Genomic DNA, 25,974 nt, shown 5'->3' on the forward strand with positions numbered 1-25,974 from the left:
TCCACGGATTTCTGTAACAGGGTTAAAGTATTGGTAATTTATCTTACTGACTGCTGCAGGTCGTGAAGTGATCCAGAGGAGAGCAGAAGGAAGCAGTTCTCCATTTATGAGGTTTGTTATTAGTTTATCAAGAGTAGTCTTCTCATTCACATTAGATACTTTCTTCTGATGAAGATCTAGAGGAATTCTACTTTCATCCAGTCCATCCAGTATGAAAAGCAGCCGAAGTTTTTCATTTAATATCTCCTTTTCATCTCCAGAATGGAGTTCTTGATGGAAGTAAAGAAGTAGTTTTGAGAGGCTGTACTTTTCATCCTTGATCAAGTTCAGCTCTCGAAATGGGAGGTACATGATAAAATTTATGTCCTGGTTGCACTTCTCTTCAGCCCAGTCAAGAATGAACTTGTGCACAGAGACTGTTTTTCCCACTCCAGCTATTCCCAATGTCAGGACTTTAGTACCACGCTTGTTTTCAGTAGACTGCACTTTGAAGAGGTCACTGAGTGTGACTGGTGTTTCTTCTGTGTTGGGGTAAAAGTCCTCCACCTGTCTCACTTCATGCTTTGTGTTCACTCCTCCTGTGCATCCTTTGATCATGTAAACTTCAGTGTAAGTGTCTTTTATAGGCACACGATCACATTCTATTGTAGCCTCCTCATACAACTTCTCATATTTTTCCTTATATTTTATTTTCATTCTCCTACTACTGAGATCACTTTTTCCTCCACCTGTTAAAAAGTGGGAAGAAAAAAGTTGTGATTCATATAACCTGTGAATAAGGAAAGTGCCTGTTTAGTGTAGTTTCAAAATGTTAACTTTATATCATGTTCTCTCTGAAGTTTGTTTACCACTGCAGAGTAGAATAACTATCAGTAGTACTACCAAAGGAGACATCAAAAAGACTCCAAATGATATTCAAAGTTTTGATCATTGTTATGAGATGGAACAGTCTGTAATGGCTCAATGAGTCTTTAACTGAACCAAGCTGGATCTTAGTTCTTATTTTCTGCAGCTCTGCTTTGCCTTCTCTCTTTGGTCAGTGCTACCTCCATTAGCTCATAACCACAGAGTGTGTGCAGGGCTTTACTTGTGCACTAACTGTCTTATGTATGCTGGGCTGTAACAGGTTATATATGTCTACCAGTGTTCAGTGTGTTAATGATGAGGTACTGAAACACTATGGGAGAGGTGACATGTCTACAAGTGCTCAGTGTGTTAATGACGAGGTACTGAAACACTATGGGAGAGGTGACGTGTCTACCAGTGCTCAGTGTGTTAATGACAAGGTACTGAAACACTATGGGAGAGGTGACGTGTCTACCAGTGTTCAGTGTGTTAATGACGAGGTATTTTGTTCTTTATTGTTTGTATTGTTTCTGTTGAGGTGCTGTATGTCAAACAGAGGAGGATGCCCCCAAACTTTTGACTCTTGTATCCTCTCAAGGTTTCTTCCTCATGCTGTTAGGGAGATTTCTCACTATTGTCGTGCTTTAACCTTTACAGTTCCTGTATGTAATTGAATCATTTAAAAAATGTGCTCATACCTTCTTCAGTAAAGATTTAAGTAGCTAGATCTAGACAGCTACAATTCTTTTAGACTGTGGAATTATATTAACAGGTGTAACAACATTTGAAGCTGTGCAATAATTTTGAGGTTTATTTATTTTCAGAACTATAACGTGCTGTATCTGAGGGACTGTATAATAACTGCAGGCTGACAGTAGTATATGTAATGTATGTGATGTGCGTGTGTGAACGATGAATATCATGCACTACTGTCATCGTTCACATACGCACATCACATACACTACTGTCATGTTGTTTAAAGCTGTAATATATATATTCATGTTGTTTAAAGTTTAATATATTTTCATGCCTAAAAGTGTGACTGGGTTGAATTTACCTGCTGGACTCTTAGCAGTCGAAACTTCACATTTGTCTCCACCTGTGAGAGAAGACATCAGAGTAAAGAGCAGAAAATATAAAACACAAAACCCACTTTATTAACTGTGAGTGAGTCCTGTGTGCAATTTTTGGTTGTGACTGCTATGTTTGAGAAGACCTGCACATTTGTTATTATGCATTTTGTAAGTTATACAGTCTGTGCCAAACACATTGTTCATCATTACTGGACTACATTTTTGATTTGCTCATGTTTAAACTGAGAATGACATCCCTTGTGTCATTGTTACTAATGAACATTTGTTATTCAAAACTTATTGTTTGCAATGTTTGTTTATTAATATACCAGATGATTTTGAGTGTTGCCTCATTCTACTTTGTAAATTAATTGAGATCACTTATAAAAGAACATTAGGTTCTTTGAATATATGAAGTAAATATGTAAACAGTAAGGGAAAGGGAACTAGAAGAGAATATTGGCCAGCTATTCTACATAGTGGCATAGTGGCTGTAACACTGACACACAGACTTCCTCAACAGTGCAAGACATTTATTAACATTACACAGACGACAAAGGTGGCACTCACATACAACATCTATGGTGAACATGATAACACGAACATTTGACCCACTAACACATACACATGAAATGGTGATAATGGTGATTATAGCTACAGCGATGTTTACATATATCGATAGTTACACAAAAGTAGCGACATAGCTACATAGTTACAATGACCAACAAGGGTGCAGACACAGACAGGTGTTTAAATAGACAAACTAACACACAACATTAAACCCTGTGCATGTGTGTGCAAGCCCAGGGGGCATGGTTACAAAACAGTACACATATGAATCCCCCTGCACATGGCAGGCCATACCATGTGACTTGTGGGGGGAGGAGCGTTAGTGACAGCAGCATTTGGCTCTGATTCTACATTCTGTTCAAGTGCAACAATATAGTCCTTTTCTTACAGAGGGAATTGTATCTCTCTCTGGTCAGGAGTGTGGTGTCCCCGTTTCATCCTCAGAGACAATGGAGTTGCTCAGTCTGTCTGACCAAACAGCTACAGGACATCAAGTGTTGGTGAGGGGTGTCAACATGGGTTTTACTGAGGTGCCTTTACTCCTCTCTTCTGACTGTGTAACTGACAGTTGTGGTGGGTGTGTGCCCATCACTTCCAGTGCCTGCTGACACTGTTATTGTATATAATGATTTGGCTGGAGGTGATGTGTGGAGAAGTTCCATTGTGGTCTCTTCTACAGTCTTATTGTGTAGAGCTTGACTGAAGAAGGTCTCCCATGGTTATTATTTGCCATTTGTGAAGTTGTTCAGGACAGCACAGGTTTTAGTCCCAATGATCTGGTGTTTGCACCTAAGTATTAGGATAACATGAAAAACAATTTCTACCCGAGTGCGGTCAGGCTGAAGAACAGTTTCTACCCCAGTGCTGTCAATAAAGACACTTGACCTCAGCACACAGGGCAATAAAGACACTTAACCTCAGCACACAGGGCAATAAAGACACCTGACCTCAGCACACAGGGCAATAAAGACTCTTGACCTCAGTACACAGGGCAATAAAGACTCTTGACCTCAGTACACAGGGCAATAAAGACTCTTGACCTCAGCACACAGGGCAATAAAGACACTTCACCTCAGCACACAGGGCAATAAAGACACTTCACCTCAACACAAGGCAATAAAGACTCTTGACCTCAGCACACAGGGCAATAAAGACATCTGACCTCAGCACACAGGGCAATAAAGACACCTGACCTCAGCACACAGGGCAATAAAGACACCTGACCTCAGCACACAGGGCAGTAAAGACACCTGACCTCAGCACACAGGGCAATAAAGACTCTTGACCTCAGCACACAGGGCAATAAAGACTCTTGACCTCAGCACACAGGGCAATAAAGACTCTTGACCTCAGCACACAGGGCAATAAAGACTCTTGACCTCAGCACACAGGGCAATAAAGACTCTTGACCTCACCACTCACGTCTCCCTCCCTCCCTGCCCATGTCACTGGCTGTGCTGTGTGTATAAATTAACTAAGCATTGTTTTCCACTACATTCTTTGTCTATTGAGTTCACTAACAAAACAAAACCAAATGCTATCAGCATATAAAATGCTGAAATAGTGAGTTTAAAAAGTGAATATGATTTCACCTGCTTTATTTGCACTGTGTTGGATTCTCAGGCTCTCAGCCAGTTGGTTGTGGTTCATCTTCTTCAGGATGATCAGTGTGATCTCCACAGCTCCATCTGAGCCATATTTCTGCACCATCTTGTCCACAGTGTCAGGTATGTTAGATTTCTCCAGCTGAGACTTTGGGATACACAGGAAACCTTCCACACCGTTTTTCAGATACCACTGGAATATGTTCAGGTCTTCTGTCTCCAGGTCATTTAAAGTGAAGAGAAGCTGTTCTTTGTCCATCCTGCAATGTGAAGAAGGGCAACAGTTTACTGAAGGTTCACAAACATTTTATGTTCACAGTGCAGGGATGTAGAGAGAAATGAATGTGAGTGTGTTGGGTGAAGTGTGCTGTGTGAGTGACAGAGGAGTGAATGTGAGTGTGTTGGGAGAAGTGCTGTGTGATTGATGGAGAGAGGAGTGAATGTGAGTGTGTTGGGTGAAGTGTGCTGTGTGAGTGATGTAGAGAGGAGTGAGTAAAGTGTTGATGTGTGTTCACTGGGTTTTACCTGTTTTGGTCATCTCTCACTACCACTGTGTGGGTCTGTTATGAAAACACTGATAGTCTGAGGTCATACAGTCTGCTTGTTTTACTCTGAATACACATATTTAAATTCACATTAAAATTAGAAGGGCAGTTATTGATGATCTGCCCATCACTAATGTCATATGACTATAATAGATTATTTATTTTTACACAAATGGCACCATGGACATTGAAATGTCCATCAGTGACCACAAGATGGCAGTATAGAAGCACACATTTACAGACAGGAAAACATTGATTACAAAGCAGTCTTACTGGTGGGGAAGGAGTTAATAGGCTTTCACAATTAAGAAAACGCATTGGAATGTTACTGAATAAGATGTGAAATCCCGGCTGATACAATGAGATGATTTTCAAAGTTGTGTGATATACAAAATCAAACTTTATATTCAGTTACCAGCGAACAGGCCTGTGAGGGTGAGATGGGAGGTGGCCCACAGACTGCTGCTGGAAGGAGGACCAGATGTGACAGGATATAGACACCATCCACCCCTACACCCAATCAACATGGAGGACCAGATGTGACAGGATATAGACACCATCCACCCCTACACCCAATCCACATGGAGGACCAGATGTGACAGGATATAGACACCATCCACCCCTACACCCAATCAACATGCAGGACCAGATGTGACAGAGATATAGACACCATCCACCCCTACACCCAATCAACATGGAGGACCAGATGTGACAGAGATATAGACACCATCCACCCCTACACCCAATCAACATGGAGGACCAGATGTGACAGAGATATAGACACCATCCACCCCTACACCCAATCAACATGGAGGACCAGATGTGACAGGGATATAGACACCATCCAACCCTACACCCAATCAACATGGAGGACCAGATGTGACAGGATATAGACACCATCCACCCCTACACCCAATCAACATGGAGGACCAGATGTGACAGGGATATAGACACCATCCACCCCTACACCCAATCCACATGGAGGACCAGATGTGACAGGGATATAGACACTGTCCTTAACCCCATGTAAGATACAACACCTCATGTTTCAGGGTGGAATTGAGAACTGGGGGCCTGTTGTTCTCTAATAAACAATTCCTGAGTTGAACAAACACACTGCATGCAACTTTATGGAATAAGTGCACACAGGTCTGTTTCAGTGATTCCCAGAACATCCACAAGGAGACTGATGATTCTCCCTGTGCCTCTTGGTCAACTGAAGGACAATAGTGAATGTAAATATGAGCTTTTCCCCTGTATTCCCCTGCAATACTGAGTTCTATTTCTTGTATTGGTTTTATTCAATTGATTGTTATGTTTCTGATCATTAATTATTGTTGAGTTTTCTTCTATTTCAGCTTGCTGATGCTGTTTATGCGCTGATGTGTGTTTTCTGTATACATTTGTGGCATCTATTTGAAATTAGACTGTACCTGAACTCAGACTGTTTGTGTAATCAGACTGTATGTGTAGTCCTGTAGACTGGGGTATGACCTGCACACTACTAAAGGATGAGCCTTACAATGCATTTACACTGTTCTGGTGCAGACACACAACACAACACACAGCCTGTGGGTCTGGCACAGCCCAGTGACAATCAAACTAGCTGAACAAAGAAAATATCAAAATTATGTATTCTTACTTAAATATACCAGCCACCACAAATTCAATGAGACAGTTTAATGAAAATTTGAAAAATTCCCCCCTAGTGATTACTTTCAAATGTTGGAATTGTTTTCTCTTGGTTGTCCATAACCAAACTGAAGCAACATTCAACCGAAATACAACAGTAATAAAAAGGTTCATCCACATTATTTCAGAGGTAGCAAGTCTTTCTCAAAAACAAGTATGAGTAAAAAATATTGATCTTGAATACAGGAAATTTAACCCAGGAAAAAATATGTGGGGAAGTATGTAAATGTGTAGCAAAAATGTTTGTGGCTCTCTGTTATAGGTGTCTGTGTGAAATCGACCCTTGGTACAACAGTTAGGAAAATCTGACAATTGTGATGGAGTTACCCGATAAGAAATTAGCCTTATCCAGGATTTAATGGGTTTATTTGTTCACACACATTTACAGACACTCTTCTACAGAGTGGCTTACATGTGTATCAGTGTGACAGTACATGTGCACCCTGTGAATCAAACTCATGACCTAGGTGTTACTAGCACCTTAACTTCTTTACTTAAGGTCAAAGCCTTACCTGAGTTACAGGAGACCACATAGCCAGCAGAGTCTTAATAAATGTCTTAGTTTATCTGTTATTGTGTATCTTGGCAGGCCTGTACAGAACATCAGAGAAATTCTATATGAAGACTTCAGAAAGTGTTGGTGTCTTTAGGGGGTTCTAAAGAATGTATGTCACATTCAGTATATACACACACACAGACAGTAAAGACGGCTGTAAGTCATATACAGTAAACGCACACACAGACAATGAAGACGGCTGTAAATCATATACAGTATACAAACACAGACAATGAAGACGGCTGTAAGTCATATACAGTATATACACACAGACAATGAAGACGGCGGTAAATCATATACAGTAAACACACACAGACAATGAAGACGGCTGTAAGTCATATACAGTAAACACACACAGACAATGAAGACGGCTGTATGTCATATACAGTAAACACACACAGAATGAAGACGCTGTAAATCATATACATTATACAAACACAGACAATGAAGACGGCTGTAAGTCATATACAGTATATACACACAGACAATGAAGACGGCTGTAAGCCATATACAGTAAACACACACAGACAATGAAGACGGCTGTAAATCATATACAGTATATACATACAGACAGACAGACAATGAAGACGGCTGCATGTCATATACATGAGTCAGGATAGTTTGAACAGTCTGTACTATGGCTAGGAGCCATGTCTCCTTTTAATTAAGCATACACATACACACACATACAGAGTGTGTTACAGGATTCATCTGTAGCAAAATTACATACATTTATGAAATATTAACAGGGGGCATGATCATAAACGTAAGGAAATGATTTTCAATTATTACTGATTAATTACCAAATTAAATTAGTTCATATTTTGTGCAGGGACCGAATGCCATTGTTTCAGATATACTTGCCATTATGTCCAACTTAATGATTAAATGTGAAGTTTGCTGATTAATGAATAAAACAAATCTTTGACATCGTAAGACAAGTAGCAGACTTGCGGACAAATGAAAAAGGAAGGAGAGAAGAAAGAAAAAAAGACAAATTATAAATTTAAATAAGTTGAGTAGAGAAGGATGACTTGCAATAAAGAGGACTGAGTAACCAAGAGACCCAGACCTACACACACACACACAACTTAGCTAACGCTAACTAGCCAAGAGACAACTATGGCTAAATTAATTAATTAGCGAGAATTGAGTAAAAATGTCTGAAAGGGAAGAACACCTATCTGGGGAATCCTAATGGGAACTTAGACCTGAGGTTACTATCTGAGCTAACAGGAGAAAAAAAATAAATCAGTACAGAATTATCAATGTGAACGATGGCTCATGGCTTACCCTGTGAATGAAGCAGAAGATCTTACATTTCAGAGTCAGTGAAGGGCCAAATGATCAGTCCACTCAGGGAGAGGTTGCAGAGTTTCGGAATGGCTGAATTCTGGATGAATTTATGCCACACGTAATCCCAGACTTTTCTCTGTGCTGTCAGCGGCCCTAGTTCATCACCCAAGTTTTTCCAAGTCGGCAAAATGGGCCAAGCCGAATCTTTTGGACTGCCCTGAACTTCGCCAAAGTTCCTGAAATTTTGTAAAGGTATTTCAGGAAGTACACAGGTTTGTAGCCAGGTGATGTAGACTGTTATAAACCTAAGGCTGGTGCTTGGCTAAATTAAAACTAATTACTGTTGGCCAAACAGAACAAATCCTAATTCTACCAACAACAAAAAGAAGCTGATTAAGTTTACGGCATAGTGAAGAGCAAATTAAATGAGTTTAGCCACATTTGCAGATTAGGTCTAAGACAAACATATGAAATAAAACACTATTATAAGTACGTAATTCTTCTCGTGAGAGGTGCAGACTTTAAGTATCTTTTTGTAGAGTTTGAACTGACTGTCCGATACTGAGAATTGATTTTTAACTACTGATCTCGGGGGCAGCGTGGAAGGATTGGCTCAACAGCTCTGTTCATGCATATTCATAGTTTTTTTGTCTCAGTCTCAGGCTTTGATTCATTCAGGCATTAATCTCGAGTTAGCTTACAAGACACGATTAATTCAATATAGTAAAAAGGAAAGAAAGGGGGAATAAACAACTGGAACACATACTGATATATTGCTACTTGGGGTTGGGTGGTAATCGTCTTGTCATGGTATGCTCTCCTTCCCTCTGATCACGTGGTATGGCCCACCGCGTGCAGTGGGCTCACTGTTAACTGTTCATGCTGACTTGTTTGTAACCACGCCCCCTTTTAGCACACACCTGCACCCAGTTCTTGGTTTCGTTTATGTATGTATTTAAATGCCTGTTTGTGTGTAGTTTGCAGTCGGTCATTGTTCATGTTAAATGTTAGGTGTGTTCACAGTAGATGTTCATGGTGTACTGGATGTTGCGTGTGAATGCCGTTAACGTGTGTTGTTTATCTTTTGTTTTTTACGTTAATAAGTGTGTGTCTCCGTCGAGAGAGGTCTGTGCGCTCTGCTCCTTGCCCTGCGGCACTCGGGCCGTCACATGTCATTTAAGCCATAATAGGTGGGAACAATTTTATCACACTAATTTCACCTGAGCACTTAGTCCACATATTTCTAAATGAAAAGAAAAAGTTCTTACCACCAATATAAAGCTCATAACTATATATAGGAAACAGTTACATTTTTCATTAAGAGAAAGCATGATTGTTACACAAATATTATAACTTCTCATATTAATAGATCAAATAGTGTTCCTCTGTCTATTATACTTGAAATGAAGAGGTAATCACATAATAGCAAGTATAAAGGTTAATATGCGAATACAGCAATGACAGGTTAATTCATAGGTAAACTGCATTCACCATACTGGGACTCCGTCTCTGCTCGAGCTCAGAGCCTTTCAAAAACAGGGAAAGTTAACATACATTTATAAAGAGGGACTCAGAACAGTTCAGGTTGAAGAACCTTTTACAGTCACTAAGGGGCACTGTGGATTCATAGTCCACACAATCAAATATCTTGTTGGATTCATGAGAATTAATAAAGAATATTTTCCTTATTTGAGTTTGGTCTTGTTGCAGTGCAAAGCGAACACTTTGTACAGGAAAGGTTAAAATCCAGTATTCCAGGAATGTGGACTTTTAATAAGTCTTGCAGATCTAGGCATTCTGGCATGTGAATTTGACCTTAAGTTTACATGATTGGTTTTCTGAATCTGGCCGTATGGTTGGTTTTATGAATCTTACTGAAGGTCATAATTACTAACAGAGAGAAACACACGAGATTACAGCAATATCTACGAAACATGAGGACAGTGTTACCTTTACTGGGTTCAGTCTGCAAGTCTTCAGGAAGAATGTCTGGTTCTGTCTTCATCAGGATGTCCAGAGTTTACAGAACTACAGCAGATAACATTAATTTATGTTAAAACACTCACTTTATCTCTTGTTTCACTACTGCAGTTTTCATCACTGTAGCTCATCATAATAAGCAATGTTATTACTATAAATACACCTGTACACACACTCTCTGTTTCTTCACTGGAGTTCACCTGTACACACACTGTCTGTTTCTATCTGAACAATAATCTGGTTGCACCTTTTTTCTCTTTAGAAAGAACCAAGCCAGTATGAGAATTTTTAAGTGCCATTACATCACAAGAGTAGAAGAACAAGCCTTGTCTTGTTACGATTAGCAAATCGCCCTCTGTGTGTGTGTTTATAACATATCTACCTATGTGTGCAAGTTTATACAATATCTCCCTCTGTGTATGTGTGTTATACCATAGCTCCCTTTGTGTGTATGTGTGTGTGTGTGTGTATGTTTATACCATAGCTCCCTCTGTGTGTGTTTATACCATATCTCCCTCTGTGTGTGTGTGTGTGTGTGTTTATACCATAGCTCCCTCTGTATGTGTTTATACCATATCTCCCTCTGTGCGTGTGTGTGTGTGTTTATACCATATCTCCCTCTGTGTGTGTGTGTGTGTGTGTTTATACCATATCTCCCTCTGTGTGTGTGTGTTTATACCATATCTCCCTCTGTGTGTGTGTGTATGTGTATGTTTATACCATAGCTCCCTCTGTGTGTGTTTATACCATATCTCCCTCTGTGTGTGTGTGTGTGTTTATACCATATCTCCCTCTCTGTGTGTGTGTTTATACCATTGCTCCCTCTGTGTGTGTGTGTGTTTATACCATATCTCCCTCTGTGTGTGTGTGTGTTTATACCATATCTCCCTCTGTGCGTGTGTGTGTGTGTGTTTATACCATATCTCCCTCTGTGTGTGTGTTTATACCATATCTCCCTCTGTGTGTGTGTGTGTGTTTATACCATATCTCCCTCTGTGTGTGTGTGTTTATACCATATCTCCCTCTGTGTGTGTGTTTATACCATATCTCCCTCTGTGTGTGTGTGTGTGTTTATACCATATCTCCCTCTGTGTGTGTGTTTATACCATATCTCCCTCTGTGTGTGTGTGTGTGTTTATACCATATCTCCCTCTGTGTGTGTGTGTTTATACCATATCTCCCTCTGTGTGTGTGTTTATACCATATCTCCCTCTGTGTGTGTGTATGTGTTTATACCATATCTCCCTCTGTGTGCATGTGTGTGTGTGTGTTTATACCATATCTCCCTCTGTGTGTGTGTGTGTTTATACCATATCTCCCTCTGTGTGTGTGTGTTTATACCATATCTCCCTCTGTGTGTGTGTGTTTATACCATATCTTAATTAAGCATACACATACACACACATACAGAGTGTGTTACAGGATTCATCTGTAGCAAAATTACATACATTTATGAAATATTAACAGGGGGCATGATCATAAACGTAAGGAAATGATTTTCAATTATTACTGATTAATTACCAAATTAAATTAGTTCATATTTTGTGCAGGGACCGAATGCCATTGTTTCAGATATACTTGCCATTATGTCCAACTTAATGATTAAATGTGAAGTTTGCTGATTAATGAATAAAACAAATCTTTGACATCGTAAGACAAGTAGCAGACTTGCGGACAAATGAAAAAGGAAGGAGAGAAGAAAGAAAAAAAGACAAATTATAAATTTAAATAAGTTGAGTAGAGAAGGATGACTTGCAATAAAGAGGACTGAGTAACCAAGAGACCCAGACCTACACACACACACACAACTTAGCTAACGCTAACTAGCCAAGAGACAACTATGGCTAAATTAATTAATTAGCGAGAATTGAGTAAAAATGTCTGAAAGGGAAGAACACCTATCTGGGGAATCCTAATGGGAACTTAGACCTGAGGTTACTATCTGAGCTAACAGGAGAAAAAAAATAAATCAGTACAGAATTATCAATGTGAACGATGGCTCATGGCTTACCCTGTGAATGAAGCAGAAGATCTTACATTTCAGAGTCAGTGAAGGGCCAAATGATCAGTCCACTCAGGGAGAGGTTGCAGAGTTTCGGAATGGCTGAATTCTGGATGAATTTATGCCACACGTAATCCCAGACTTTTCTCTGTGCTGTCAGCGGCCCTAGTTCATCACCCAAGTTTTTCCAAGTCGGCAAAATGGGCCAAGCCGAATCTTTTGGACTGCCCTGAACTTCGCCAAAGTTCCTGAAATTTTGTAAAGGTATTTCAGGAAGTACACAGGTTTGTAGCCAGGTGATGTAGACTGTTATAAACCTAAGGCTGGTGCTTGGCTAAATTAAAACTAATTACTGTTGGCCAAACAGAACAAATCCTAATTCTACCAACAACAAAAAGAAGCTGATTAAGTTTACGGCATAGTGAAGAGCAAATTAAATGAGTTTAGCCACATTTGCAGATTAGGTCTAAGACAAACATATGAAATAAAACACTATTATAAGTACGTAATTCTTCTCGTGAGAGGTGCAGACTTTAAGTATCTTTTTGTAGAGTTTGAACTGACTGTCCGATACTGAGAATTGATTTTTAACTACTGATCTCGGGGGCAGCGTGGAAGGATTGGCTCAACAGCTCTGTTCATGCATATTCATAGTTTTTTTGTCTCAGTCTCAGGCTTTGATTCATTCAGGCATTAATCTCGAGTTAGCTTACAAGACACGATTAATTCAATATAGTAAAAAGGAAAGAAAGGGGGAATAAACAACTGGAACACATACTGATATATTGCTACTTGGGGTTGGGTGGTAATCGTCTTGTCATGGTATGCTCTCCTTCCCTCTGATCACGTGGTATGGCCCACCGCGTGCAGTGGGCTCACTGTTAACTGTTCATGCTGACTTGTTTGTAACCACGCCCCCTTTTAGCACACACCTGCACCCAGTTCTTGGTTTCGTTTATGTATGTATTTAAATGCCTGTTTGTGTGTAGTTTGCAGTCGGTCATTGTTCATGTTAAATGTTAGGTGTGTTCACAGTAGATGTTCATGGTGTACTGGATGTTGCGTGTGAATGCCGTTAACGTGTGTTGTTTATCTTTTGTTTTTTACGTTAATAAGTGTGTGTCTCCGTCGAGAGAGGTCTGTGCGCTCTGCTCCTTGCCCTGCGGCACTCGGGCCGTCACATGTCATTTAAGCCATAATAGGTGGGAACAATTTTATCACACTAATTTCACCTGAGCACTTAGTCCACATATTTCTAAATGAAAAGAAAAAGTTCTTACCACCAATATAAAGCTCATAACTATATATAGGAAACAGTTACATTTTTCATTAAGAGAAAGCATGATTGTTACACAAATATTATAACTTCTCATATTAATAGATCAAATAGTGTTCCTCTGTCTATTATACTTGAAATGAAGAGGTAATCACATAATAGCAAGTATAAAGGTTAATATGCGAATACAGCAATGACAGGTTAATTCATAGGTAAACTGCATTCACCATACTGGGACTCCGTCTCTGCTCGAGCTCAGAGCCTTTCAAAAACAGGGAAAGTTAACATACATTTATAAAGAGGGACTCAGAACAGTTCAGGTTGAAGAACCTTTTACAGTCACTAAGGGGCACTGTGGATTCATAGTCCACACAATCAAATATCTTGTTGGATTCATGAGAATTAATAAAGAATATTTTCCTTATTTGAGTTTGGTCTTGTTGCAGTGCAAAGCGAACACTTTGTACAGGAAAGGTTAAAATCCAGTATTCCAGGAATGTGGACTTTTAATAAGTCTTGCAGATCTAGGCATTCTGGCATGTGAATTTGACCTTAAGTTTACATGATTGGTTTTCTGAATCTGGCCGTATGGTTGGTTTTATGAATCTTACTGAAGGTCATAATTACTAACAGAGAGAAACACACGAGATTACAGCAATATCTACGAAACATGAGGACAGTGTTACCTTTACTGGGTTCAGTCTGCAAGTCTTCAGGAAGAATGTCTGGTTCTGTCTTCATCAGGATGTCCAGAGTTTACAGAACTACAGCAGATAACATTAATTTATGTTAAAACACTCACTTTATCTCTTGTTTCACTACTGCAGTTTTCATCACTGTAGCTCATCATAATAAGCAATGTTATTACTATAAATACACCTGTACACACACTCTCTGTTTCTTCACTGGAGTTCACCTGTACACACACTGTCTGTTTCTATCTGAACAATAATCTGGTTGCACCTTTTTTCTCTTTAGAAAGAACCAAGCCAGTATGAGAATTTTTAAGTGCCATTACATCACAAGAGTAGAAGAACAAGCCTTGTCTTGTTACGATTAGCAAATCGCCCTCTGTGTGTGTGTTTATAACATATCTACCTATGTGTGCAAGTTTATACAATATCTCCCTCTGTGTATGTGTGTTATACCATAGCTCCCTTTGTGTGTATGTGTGTGTGTGTGTGTATGTTTATACCATAGCTCCCTCTGTGTGTGTTTATACCATATCTCCCTCTGTGTGTGTGTGTGTGTGTGTTTATACCATAGCTCCCTCTGTATGTGTTTATACCATATCTCCCTCTGTGCGTGTGTGTGTGTGTTTATACCATATCTCCCTCTGTGTGTGTGTGTGTGTGTGTTTATACCATATCTCCCTCTGTGTGTGTGTGTTTATACCATATCTCCCTCTGTGTGTGTGTGTATGTGTATGTTTATACCATAGCTCCCTCTGTGTGTGTTTATACCATATCTCCCTCTGTGTGTGTGTGTGTGTTTATACCATATCTCCCTCTCTGTGTGTGTGTTTATACCATTGCTCCCTCTGTGTGTGTGTGTGTTTATACCATATCTCCCTCTGTGTGTGTGTGTGTTTATACCATATCTCCCTCTGTGCGTGTGTGTGTGTGTGTTTATACCATATCTCCCTCTGTGTGTGTGTTTATACCATATCTCCCTCTGTGTGTGTGTGTGTGTTTATACCATATCTCCCTCTGTGTGTGTGTGTTTATACCATATCTCCCTCTGTGTGTGTGTTTATACCATATCTCCCTCTGTGTGTGTGTGTGTGTTTATACCATATCTCCCTCTGTGTGTGTGTTTATACCATATCTCCCTCTGTGTGTGTGTGTGTGTTTATACCATATCTCCCTCTGTGTGTGTGTGTTTATACCATATCTCCCTCTGTGTGTGTGTTTATACCATATCTCCCTCTGTGTGTGTGTATGTGTTTATACCATATCTCCCTCTGTGTGCATGTGTGTGTGTGTGTTTATACCATATCTCCCTCTGTGTGTGTGTGTGTTTATACCATATCTCCCTCTGTGTGTGTGTGTTTATACCATATCTCCCTCTGTGTGTGTGTGTTTATACCATATCTTAATTAAGCATACACATACACACACATACAGAGTGTGTTACAGGATTCATCTGTAGCAAAATTACATACATTTATGAAATATTAACAGGGGGCATGATCATAAACGTAAGGAAATGATTTTCAATTATTACTGATTAATTACCAAATTAAATTAGTTCATATTTTGTGCAGGGACCGAATGCCATTGTTTCAGATATACTTGCCATTATGTCCAACTTAATGATTAAATGTGAAGTTTGCTGATTAATGAATAAAACAAATCTTTGACATCGTAAGACAAGTAGCAGACTTGCGGACAAATGAAAAAGGAAGGAGAGAAGAAAGAAAAAAAGACAAATTATAAATTTAAATAAGTTGAGTAGAGAAGGATGACTTGCAATAAAGAGGACTGAGTAACCAAGAGACCCAGACCTACACACACACACACAACTTAGCTAACGCTAACTAGCCAAGAGACAACTATGGCTAAATTAATTAATTAGCGAGAATTGAGTAAAAATGTCTGAAAGGGAAGAACACCTATCTGGGGAATCCTAATGGGAACTTAGACCTGAGGTTACTATCTGAGCTAACAGGAGAAAAAAAATAAATCAGTACAGAATTATCAATGTGAACGATGGCTCATGGCTTACCCTGTGAATGAAGCAGAAGATCTTACATTTCAGAGTCAGTGAAGGGCCAAATGATCAGTCCACTCAGGGAGAGGTTGCAGAGTTTCGGAATGGCTGAATTCTGGATGAATTTATGCCACACGTAATCCCAGACTTTTCTCTGTGCTGTCAGCGGCCCTAGTTCATCACCCAAGTTTTTCCAAGTCGGCAAAATGGGCCAAGCCGAATCTTTTGGACTGCCCTGAACTTCGCCAAAGTTCCTGAAATTTTGTAAAGGTATTTCAGGAAGTACACAGGTTTGTAGCCAGGTGATGTAGACTGTTATAAACCTAAGGCTGGTGCTTGGCTAAATTAAAACTAATTACTGTTGGCCAAACAGAACAAATCCTAATTCTACCAACAACAAAAAGAAGCTGATTAAGTTTACGGCATAGTGAAGAGCAAATTAAATGAGTTTAGCCACATTTGCAGATTAGGTCTAAGACAAACATATGAAATAAAACACTATTATAAGTACGTAATTCTTCTCGTGAGAGGTGCAGACTTTAAGTATCTTTTTGTAGAGTTTGAACTGACTGTCCGATACTGAGAATTGATTTTTAACTACTGATCTCGGGGGCAGCGTGGAAGGATTGGCTCAACAGCTCTGTTCATGCATATTCATAGTTTTTTTGTCTCAGTCTCAGGCTTTGATTCATTCAGGCATTAATCTCGAGTTAGCTTACAAGACACGATTAATTCAATATAGTAAAAAGGAAAGAAAGGGGGAATAAACAACTGGAACACATACTGATATATTGCTACTTGGGGTTGGGTGGTAATCGTCTTGTCATGGTATGCTCTCCTTCCCTCTGATCACGTGGTATGGCCCACCGCGTGCAGTGGGCTCACTGTTAACTGTTCATGCTGACTTGTTTGTAACCACGCCCCCTTTTAGCACACACCTGCACCCAGTTCTTGGTTTCGTTTATGTATGTATTTAAATGCCTGTTTGTGTGTAGTTTGCAGTCGGTCATTGTTCATGTTAAATGTTAGGTGTGTTCACAGTAGATGTTCATGGTGTACTGGATGTTGCGTGTGAATGCCGTTAACGTGTGTTGTTTATCTTTTGTTTTTTACGTTAATAAGTGTGTGTCTCCGTCGAGAGAGGTCTGTGCGCTCTGCTCCTTGCCCTGCGGCACTCGGGCCGTCACATGTCATTTAAGCCATAATAGGTGGGAACAATTTTATCACACTAATTTCACCTGAGCACTTAGTCCACATATTTCTAAATGAAAAGAAAAAGTTCTTACCACCAATATAAAGCTCATAACTATATATAGGAAACAGTTACATTTTTCATTAAGAGAAAGCATGATTGTTACACAAATATTATAACTTCTCATATTAATAGATCAAATAGTGTTCCTCTGTCTATTATACTTGAAATGAAGAGGTAATCACATAATAGCAAGTATAAAGGTTAATATGCGAATACAGCAATGACAGGTTAATTCATAGGTAAACTGCATTCACCATACTGGGACTCCGTCTCTGCTCGAGCTCAGAGCCTTTCAAAAACAGGGAAAGTTAACATACATTTATAAAGAGGGACTCAGAACAGTTCAGGTTGAAGAACCTTTTACAGTCACTAAGGGGCACTGTGGATTCATAGTCCACACAATCAAATATCTTGTTGGATTCATGAGAATTAATAAAGAATATTTTCCTTATTTGAGTTTGGTCTTGTTGCAGTGCAAAGCGAACACTTTGTACAGGAAAGGTTAAAATCCAGTATTCCAGGAATGTGGACTTTTAATAAGTCTTGCAGATCTAGGCATTCTGGCATGTGAATTTGACCTTAAGTTTACATGATTGGTTTTCTGAATCTGGCCGTATGGTTGGTTTTATGAATCTTACTGAAGGTCATAATTACTAACAGAGAGAAACACACGAGATTACAGCAATATCTACGAAACATGAGGACAGTGTTACCTTTACTGGGTTCAGTCTGCAAGTCTTCAGGAAGAATGTCTGGTTCTGTCTTCATCAGGATGTCCAGAGTTTACAGAACTACAGCAGATAACATTAATTTATGTTAAAACACTCACTTTATCTCTTGTTTCACTACTGCAGTTTTCATCACTGTAGCTCATCATAATAAGCAATGTTATTACTATAAATACACCTGTACACACACTCTCTGTTTCTTCACTGGAGTTCACCTGTACACACACTGTCTGTTTCTATCTGAACAATAATCTGGTTGCACCTTTTTTCTCTTTAGAAAGAACCAAGCCAGTATGAGAATTTTTAAGTGCCATTACATCACAAGAGTAGAAGAACAAGCCTTGTCTTGTTACGATTAGCAAATCGCCCTCTGTGTGTGTGTTTATAACATATCTACCTATGTGTGCAAGTTTATACAATATCTCCCTCTGTGTATGTGTGTTATACCATAGCTCCCTTTGTGTGTATGTGTGTGTGTGTGTGTATGTTTATACCATAGCTCCCTCTGTGTGTGTTTATACCATATCTCCCTCTGTGTGTGTGTGTGTGTGTGTTTATACCATAGCTCCCTCTGTATGTGTTTATACCATATCTCCCTCTGTGCGTGTGTGTGTGTGTTTATACCATATCTCCCTCTGTGTGTGTGTGTGTGTGTGTTTATACCATATCTCCCTCTGTGTGTGTGTGTTTATACCATATCTCCCTCTGTGTGTGTGTGTATGTGTATGTTTATACCATAGCTCCCTCTGTGTGTGTTTATACCATATCTCCCTCTGTGTGTGTGTGTGTGTTTATACCATATCTCCCTCTCTGTGTGTGTGTTTATACCATTGCTCCCTCTGTGTGTGTGTGTGTTTATACCATATCTCCCTCTGTGTGTGTGTGTGTTTATACCATATCTCCCTCTGTGCGTGTGTGTGTGTGTGTGTTTATACCATATCTCCCTCTGTGTGTGTGTTTATACCATATCTCCCTCTGTGTGTGTGTGTGTGTTTATACCATATCTCCCTCTGTGTGTGTGTGTTTATACCATATCTCCCTCTGTGTGTGTGTTTATACCATATCTCCCTCTGTGTGTGTGTGTGTGTTTATACCATATCTCCCTCTGTGTGTGTGTTTATACCATATCTCCCTCTGTGTGTGTGTGTGTGTTTATACCATATCTCCCTCTGTGTGTGTGTGTTTATACCATATCTCCCTCTGTGTGTGTGTTTATACCATATCTCCCTCTGTGTGTGTGTATGTGTTTATACCATATCTCCCTCTGTGTGCATGTGTGTGTGTGTGTTTATACCATATCTCCCTCTGTGTGTGTGTGTGTTTATACCATATCTCCCTCTGTGTGTGTGTGTTTATACCATATCTCCCTCTGTGTGTGTGTGTTTATACCATATCTTAATTAAGCATACACATACACACACATACAGAGTGTGTTACAGGATTCATCTGTAGCAAAATTACATACATTTATGAAATATTAACAGGGGGCATGATCATAAACGTAAGGAAATGATTTTCAATTATTACTGATTAATTACCAAATTAAATTAGTTCATATTTTGTGCAGGGACCGAATGCCATTGTTTCAGATATACTTGCCATTATGTCCAACTTAATGATTAAATGTGAAGTTTGCTGATTAATGAATAAAACAAATCTTTGACATCGTAAGACAAGTAGCAGACTTGCGGACAAATGAAAAAGGAAGGAGAGAAGAAAGAAAAAAAGACAAATTATAAATTTAAATAAGTTGAGTAGAGAAGGATGACTTGCAATAAAGAGGACTGAGTAACCAAGAGACCCAGACCTACACACACACACACAACTTAGCTAACGCTAACTAGCCAAGAGACAACTATGGCTAAATTAATTAATTAGCGAGAATTGAGTAAAAATGTCTGAAAGGGAAGAACACCTATCTGGGGAATCCTAATGGGAACTTAGACCTGAGGTTACTATCTGAGCTAACAGGAGAAAAAAAATAAATCAGTACAGAATTATCAATGTGAACGATGGCTCATGGCTTACCCTGTGAATGAAGCAGAAGATCTTACATTTCAGAGTCAGTGAAGGGCCAAATGATCAGTCCACTCAGGGAGAGGTTGCAGAGTTTCGGAATGGCTGAATTCTGGATGAATTTATGCCACACGTAATCCCAGACTTTTCTCTGTGCTGTCAGCGGCCCTAGTTCATCACCCAAGTTTTTCCAAGTCGGCAAAATGGGCCAAGCCGAATCTTTTGGACTGCCCTGAACTTCGCCAAAGTTCCTGAAATTTTGTAAAGGTATTTCAGGAAGTACACAGGTTTGTAGCCAGGTGATGTAGACTGTTATAAACCTAAGGCTGGTGCTTGGCTAAATTAAAACTAATTACTGTTGGCCAAACAGAACAAATCCTAATTCTACCAACAACAAAAAGAAGCTGATTAAGTTTACGGCATAGTGAAGAGCAAATTAAATGAGTTTAGCCACATTTGCAGATTAGGTCTAAGACAAACATATGAAATAAAACACTATTATAAGTACGTAATTCTTCTCGTGAGAGGTGCAGACTTTAAGTATCTTTTTGTAGAGTTTGAACTGACTGTCCGATACTGAGAATTGATTTTTAACTACTGATCTCGGGGGCAGCGTGGAAGGATTGGCTCAACAGCTCTGTTCATGCATATTCATAGTTTTTTTGTCTCAGTCTCAGGCTTTGATTCATTCAGGCATTAATCTCGAGTTAGCTTACAAGACACGATTAATTCAATATAGTAAAAAGGAAAGAAAGGGGGAATAAACAACTGGAACACATACTGATATATTGCTACTTGGGGTTGGGTGGTAATCGTCTTGTCATGGTATGCTCTCCTTCCCTCTGATCACGTGGTATGGCCCACCGCGTGCAGTGGGCTCACTGTTAACTGTTCATGCTGACTTGTTTGTAACCACGCCCCCTTTTAGCACACACCTGCACCCAGTTCTTGGTTTCGTTTATGTATGTATTTAAATGCCTGTTTGTGTGTAGTTTGCAGTCGGTCATTGTTCATGTTAAATGTTAGGTGTGTTCACAGTAGATGTTCATGGTGTACTGGATGTTGCGTGTGAATGCCGTTAACGTGTGTTGTTTATCTTTTGTTTTTTACGTTAATAAGTGTGTGTCTCCGTCGAGAGAGGTCTGTGCGCTCTGCTCCTTGCCCTGCGGCACTCGGGCCGTCACATGTCATTTAAGCCATAATAGGTGGGAACAATTTTATCACACTAATTTCACCTGAGCACTTAGTCCACATATTTCTAAATGAAAAGAAAAAGTTCTTACCACCAATATAAAGCTCATAACTATATATAGGAAACAGTTACATTTTTCATTAAGAGAAAGCATGATTGTTACACAAATATTATAACTTCTCATATTAATAGATCAAATAGTGTTCCTCTGTCTATTATACTTGAAATGAAGAGGTAATCACATAATAGCAAGTATAAAGGTTAATATGCGAATACAGCAATGACAGGTTAATTCATAGGTAAACTGCATTCACCATACTGGGACTCCGTCTCTGCTCGAGCTCAGAGCCTTTCAAAAACAGGGAAAGTTAACATACATTTATAAAGAGGGACTCAGAACAGTTCAGGTTGAAGAACCTTTTACAGTCACTAAGGGGCACTGTGGATTCATAGTCCACACAATCAAATATCTTGTTGGATTCATGAGAATTAATAAAGAATATTTTCCTTATTTGAGTTTGGTCTTGTTGCAGTGCAAAGCGAACACTTTGTACAGGAAAGGTTAAAATCCAGTATTCCAGGAATGTGGACTTTTAATAAGTCTTGCAGATCTAGGCATTCTGGCATGTGAATTTGACCTTAAGTTTACATGATTGGTTTTCTGAATCTGGCCGTATGGTTGGTTTTATGAATCTTACTGAAGGTCATAATTACTAACAGAGAGAAACACACGAGATTACAGCAATATCTACGAAACATGAGGACAGTGTTACCTTTACTGGGTTCAGTCTGCAAGTCTTCAGGAAGAATGTCTGGTTCTGTCTTCATCAGGATGTCCAGAGTTTACAGAACTACAGCAGATAACATTAATTTATGTTAAAACACTCACTTTATCTCTTGTTTCACTACTGCAGTTTTCATCACTGTAGCTCATCATAATAAGCAATGTTATTACTATAAATACACCTGTACACACACTCTCTGTTTCTTCACTGGAGTTCACCTGTACACACACTGTCTGTTTCTATCTGAACAATAATCTGGTTGCACCTTTTTTCTCTTTAGAAAGAACCAAGCCAGTATGAGAATTTTTAAGTGCCATTACATCACAAGAGTAGAAGAACAAGCCTTGTCTTGTTACGATTAGCAAATCGCCCTCTGTGTGTGTGTTTATAACATATCTACCTATGTGTGCAAGTTTATACAATATCTCCCTCTGTGTATGTGTGTTATACCATAGCTCCCTTTGTGTGTATGTGTGTGTGTGTGTGTATGTTTATACCATAGCTCCCTCTGTGTGTGTTTATACCATATCTCCCTCTGTGTGTGTGTGTGTGTGTGTTTATACCATAGCTCCCTCTGTATGTGTTTATACCATATCTCCCTCTGTGCGTGTGTGTGTGTGTTTATACCATATCTCCCTCTGTGTGTGTGTGTGTGTGTGTTTATACCATATCTCCCTCTGTGTGTGTGTGTTTATACCATATCTCCCTCTGTGTGTGTGTGTATGTGTATGTTTATACCATAGCTCCCTCTGTGTGTGTTTATACCATATCTCCCTCTGTGTGTGTGTGTGTGTTTATACCATATCTCCCTCTCTGTGTGTGTGTTTATACCATTGCTCCCTCTGTGTGTGTGTGTGTTTATACCATATCTCCCTCTGTGTGTGTGTGTGTTTATACCATATCTCCCTCTGTGCGTGTGTGTGTGTGTGTGTTTATACCATATCTCCCTCTGTGTGTGTGTTTATACCATATCTCCCTCTGTGTGTGTGTGTGTGTTTATACCATATCTCCCTCTGTGTGTGTGTGTTTATACCATATCTCCCTCTGTGTGTGTGTTTATACCATATCTCCCTCTGTGTGTGTGTGTGTGTTTATACCATATCTCCCTCTGTGTGTGTGTTTATACCATATCTCCCTCTGTGTGTGTGTGTGTGTTTATACCATATCTCCCTCTGTGTGTGTGTGTTTATACCATATCTCCCTCTGTGTGTGTGTTTATACCATATCTCCCTCTGTGTGTGTGTATGTGTTTATACCATATCTCCCTCTGTGTGCATGTGTGTGTGTGTGTTTATACCATATCTCCCTCTGTGTGTGTGTGTGTTTATACCATATCTCCCTCTGTGTGTGTGTGTTTATACCATATCTCCCTCTGTGTGCGTGTGTGTGTGTGTTTATACCATATCTCCCTCTGTGTGTGTGTTTATACCATATCTCCCTCTGTGTGTGTGTGTGTGTGTGTTTATACCATATCTCCCTCTGTGTGTGTGTTTATACCATATCTCCCTCTGTGTGTGTGTTTATACCATATCTCCCTCTGTGTGTGTGTTTATACCATAACTCCCTCTGTGTGTGTGTGTTTATACCATAGCTCCCTCTGTGTGTGTGTGTTTATACCATAGCTCCCTCTGTGTGTGTGTGTTTATACCATAGCTCCCTCTGTGTGTGTGTGTGTGTGTTTATACCATAGCTCCCTCTGTGTGTGTGTGTGTGTTTATACCATAGCTCCCTCTGTGTGTGTGTGTGTGTTTATACCATAGCTCCCTCTGTGTGTGTGTGTGTGTGTTTATACCATATCTCCCTCTGTGTGTGTGTGTTCATACCATATCTCCCTCTGTGTGTGTGTGTGTGTGTGTTTATACCATATCTCCCTCTGTGTGTGTGTGTGTGTTTATACCATATCTCCCTCTGTGTGTGTGTGTGTGTTTATACCATATCTCCCTCTGTGTGTGTGTGTGTGTTTATACCATATCTCCCTCTGTGTGTGTGTGTGTGTTTATACCATATCTCCCTCTGTGTGTGTGTGTGTGTGTGTGTTTATACCATATCTCCCTCTGTGTGTGTGTGTGTGTGTTTATACCATATCTCCCTCTGTGTGTGTGTGTGTGTGTGTGTTTATACCATATCTCCCTCTGTGTGTGTGTGTGTGTTTATACCATATCTCCCTCTGTGTGTGTGTGTGTGTGTTTATACCATATCTCCCTCTGTGTGTGTGTGTGTGTGTTTATACCATATCTCCCTCTGTGTGTGTGTGTGTGTGTTTATACCATATCTCCCTCTGTGTGTGTGTGTGTGTGTGTGTGTGTGTGTTTATACCATATCTCCCTCTGTGTGTGTGTTGGGAACAGAAGGATGATACATGAACAGACATGTTGGGACCAGAAGACACAGCAACAAACATGGAATCAGATCCAGAAAACAAGAGGGAAACAAACATGAGCACAGAGACAGACAACAATACAAATATATAAACACCATGAATACTGTAAGAGGTGTATTAACACTGCAGGTGTTACCATCACTGTGCAAGTGTTCAGATAACATTAGATGTGTAATGTCAGCACTTCACATCACTACAATAACAATGTAGGTGTTCATTCTGTAAGGCGGGCTCGAACCCACTTCGACTAGCTGATGCCACCAACAGCCTACTGGGCTTTAATAATGGTGGGCCTGTGTGCAGAACAGTTCGGTCTTGGACCAGGTAAAACAAAAGGAAAAAACGAAGCACCATGCCGAGCATGGCAAAAGGGAGAACAAAGGATGCCATGGCAAATCCAAACAATCCAAACAAACTTCCCAAACAACACCAGAAAACAGGGAAGAACTTGAATGGCTAAGGGAAGCCTCGGGAGAGAGACAGACTTGAGAGGGGAAAACTGGAGAGGGGAGGGGACGTGTAAAAACACGAACACCCTCGCAGCACAGAAGCAAGGTCTAGCAAAAGAGGGAAAACTGGAGAGGGGAGGGGACGTGTAAAAACACGAACACTCTCGCAGCACAGAAGTAAGGCGTAGCATGAGGGCACACAGACCTCAATACCTGAAGGTACCAGCTAGGAGCTTGGCTCAGAACTTTGGCAAAGACCAAGCACTGAATGTGTGGGTCACTGGGCTTATATAAGGTCTACCCCCAACTGTTGGGCGTTGAGCCTGATTAGTGGTGTTCCTGACACGAGGCCTCCCTCTGGTGGCCGGCGGGAGCCTCAGCCTGGTGCCAACCCTTACACATTTAGCACTTCAGGTCACTACACTAACAGTGTAGGTATTCATTCTTACAGGGGATTTTTCTGTTTAGGTTCTGTTTGGAACTCAGACACAACCAGTTGTCATCACCAGAAAGCAGTTTAGATGCTTGAGTTCAAAAAAGAATGAAACACTTTCTATCAACATGTGCTGTGTGAGACAGAGAGAGATCCATCAGGGTGTAGTGCTGCTGTCACATGTGTGTGTGAGAGAGAGAGAGACATGGGGGGTACAGAAAGAGAGAGAGACATTGGAGGGGTACAAAGAATGAGCACCTAGGATTTAGCTTCAGTTCAAGTTCTGAATAACAGTTTGTAATTTGCCCACAGCAGTTTTCATTACCAGAAACCAGTTCAGCAGGTCTGGTTGTTATCTTTTGACTCTGAACCATGGGCTGAACACCTCAGGGGAGCTGTTAGCATTTTAGCTCTGGGGCCAGAGTGAAGTGAACCTCTCCACCCATTCTGGGGTAACACCCACAATATCGTTATGTTTCCCTGACAAGGAGGAGTTAGACTGGAATGGGAGTGAAGTACTGAGTGTTTAATGGACACCGTTCTGAGATAAAGGAAAGACCGAGTGGCCAACATAGAAGACGAGT

At 40.1% G+C, this 25,974-nt stretch overlaps 1 protein-coding gene across 1 annotated transcript in view; it reads right to left on the reverse strand.

The window, feature by feature from the left end:
- Positions 1-25,974, reverse strand: part of LOC145652027 (NACHT, LRR and PYD domains-containing protein 3-like) — a 51,587-nt gene that overhangs the window by 19,409 nt on the left and 6,204 nt on the right. The window contains exons 4-11 of the mRNA XM_081701138.1: positions 20,164-22,194; positions 16,168-18,198; positions 12,174-14,204; positions 8,180-10,210; positions 5,054-7,835; positions 4,082-4,353; positions 1,904-1,945; positions 1-728 (exon numbers count right to left, since the gene is read on the reverse strand). The exon at positions 1-728 is cut by the window's left edge and continues 1,064 nt beyond it. Of these exons, the coding sequence (XP_081557264.1) occupies positions 1-728; positions 1,904-1,945; positions 4,082-4,353; positions 5,054-5,142 (1,131 nt within the window). The 5' untranslated portion in view covers positions 5,143-7,835; positions 8,180-10,210; positions 12,174-14,204; positions 16,168-18,198; positions 20,164-22,194. The remainder of the gene's footprint in view (positions 729-1,903; positions 1,946-4,081; positions 4,354-5,053; positions 7,836-8,179; positions 10,211-12,173; positions 14,205-16,167; positions 18,199-20,163; positions 22,195-25,974) is intronic.

Source organism: Electrophorus electricus, chromosome 1 (genome assembly GCF_041902795.1).
Source record: "Electrophorus electricus isolate QZ-2024a chromosome 1, ASM4190279v1, whole genome shotgun sequence".
NCBI lineage: Eukaryota > Metazoa > Chordata > Actinopteri > Gymnotiformes > Gymnotidae > Electrophorus > Electrophorus electricus.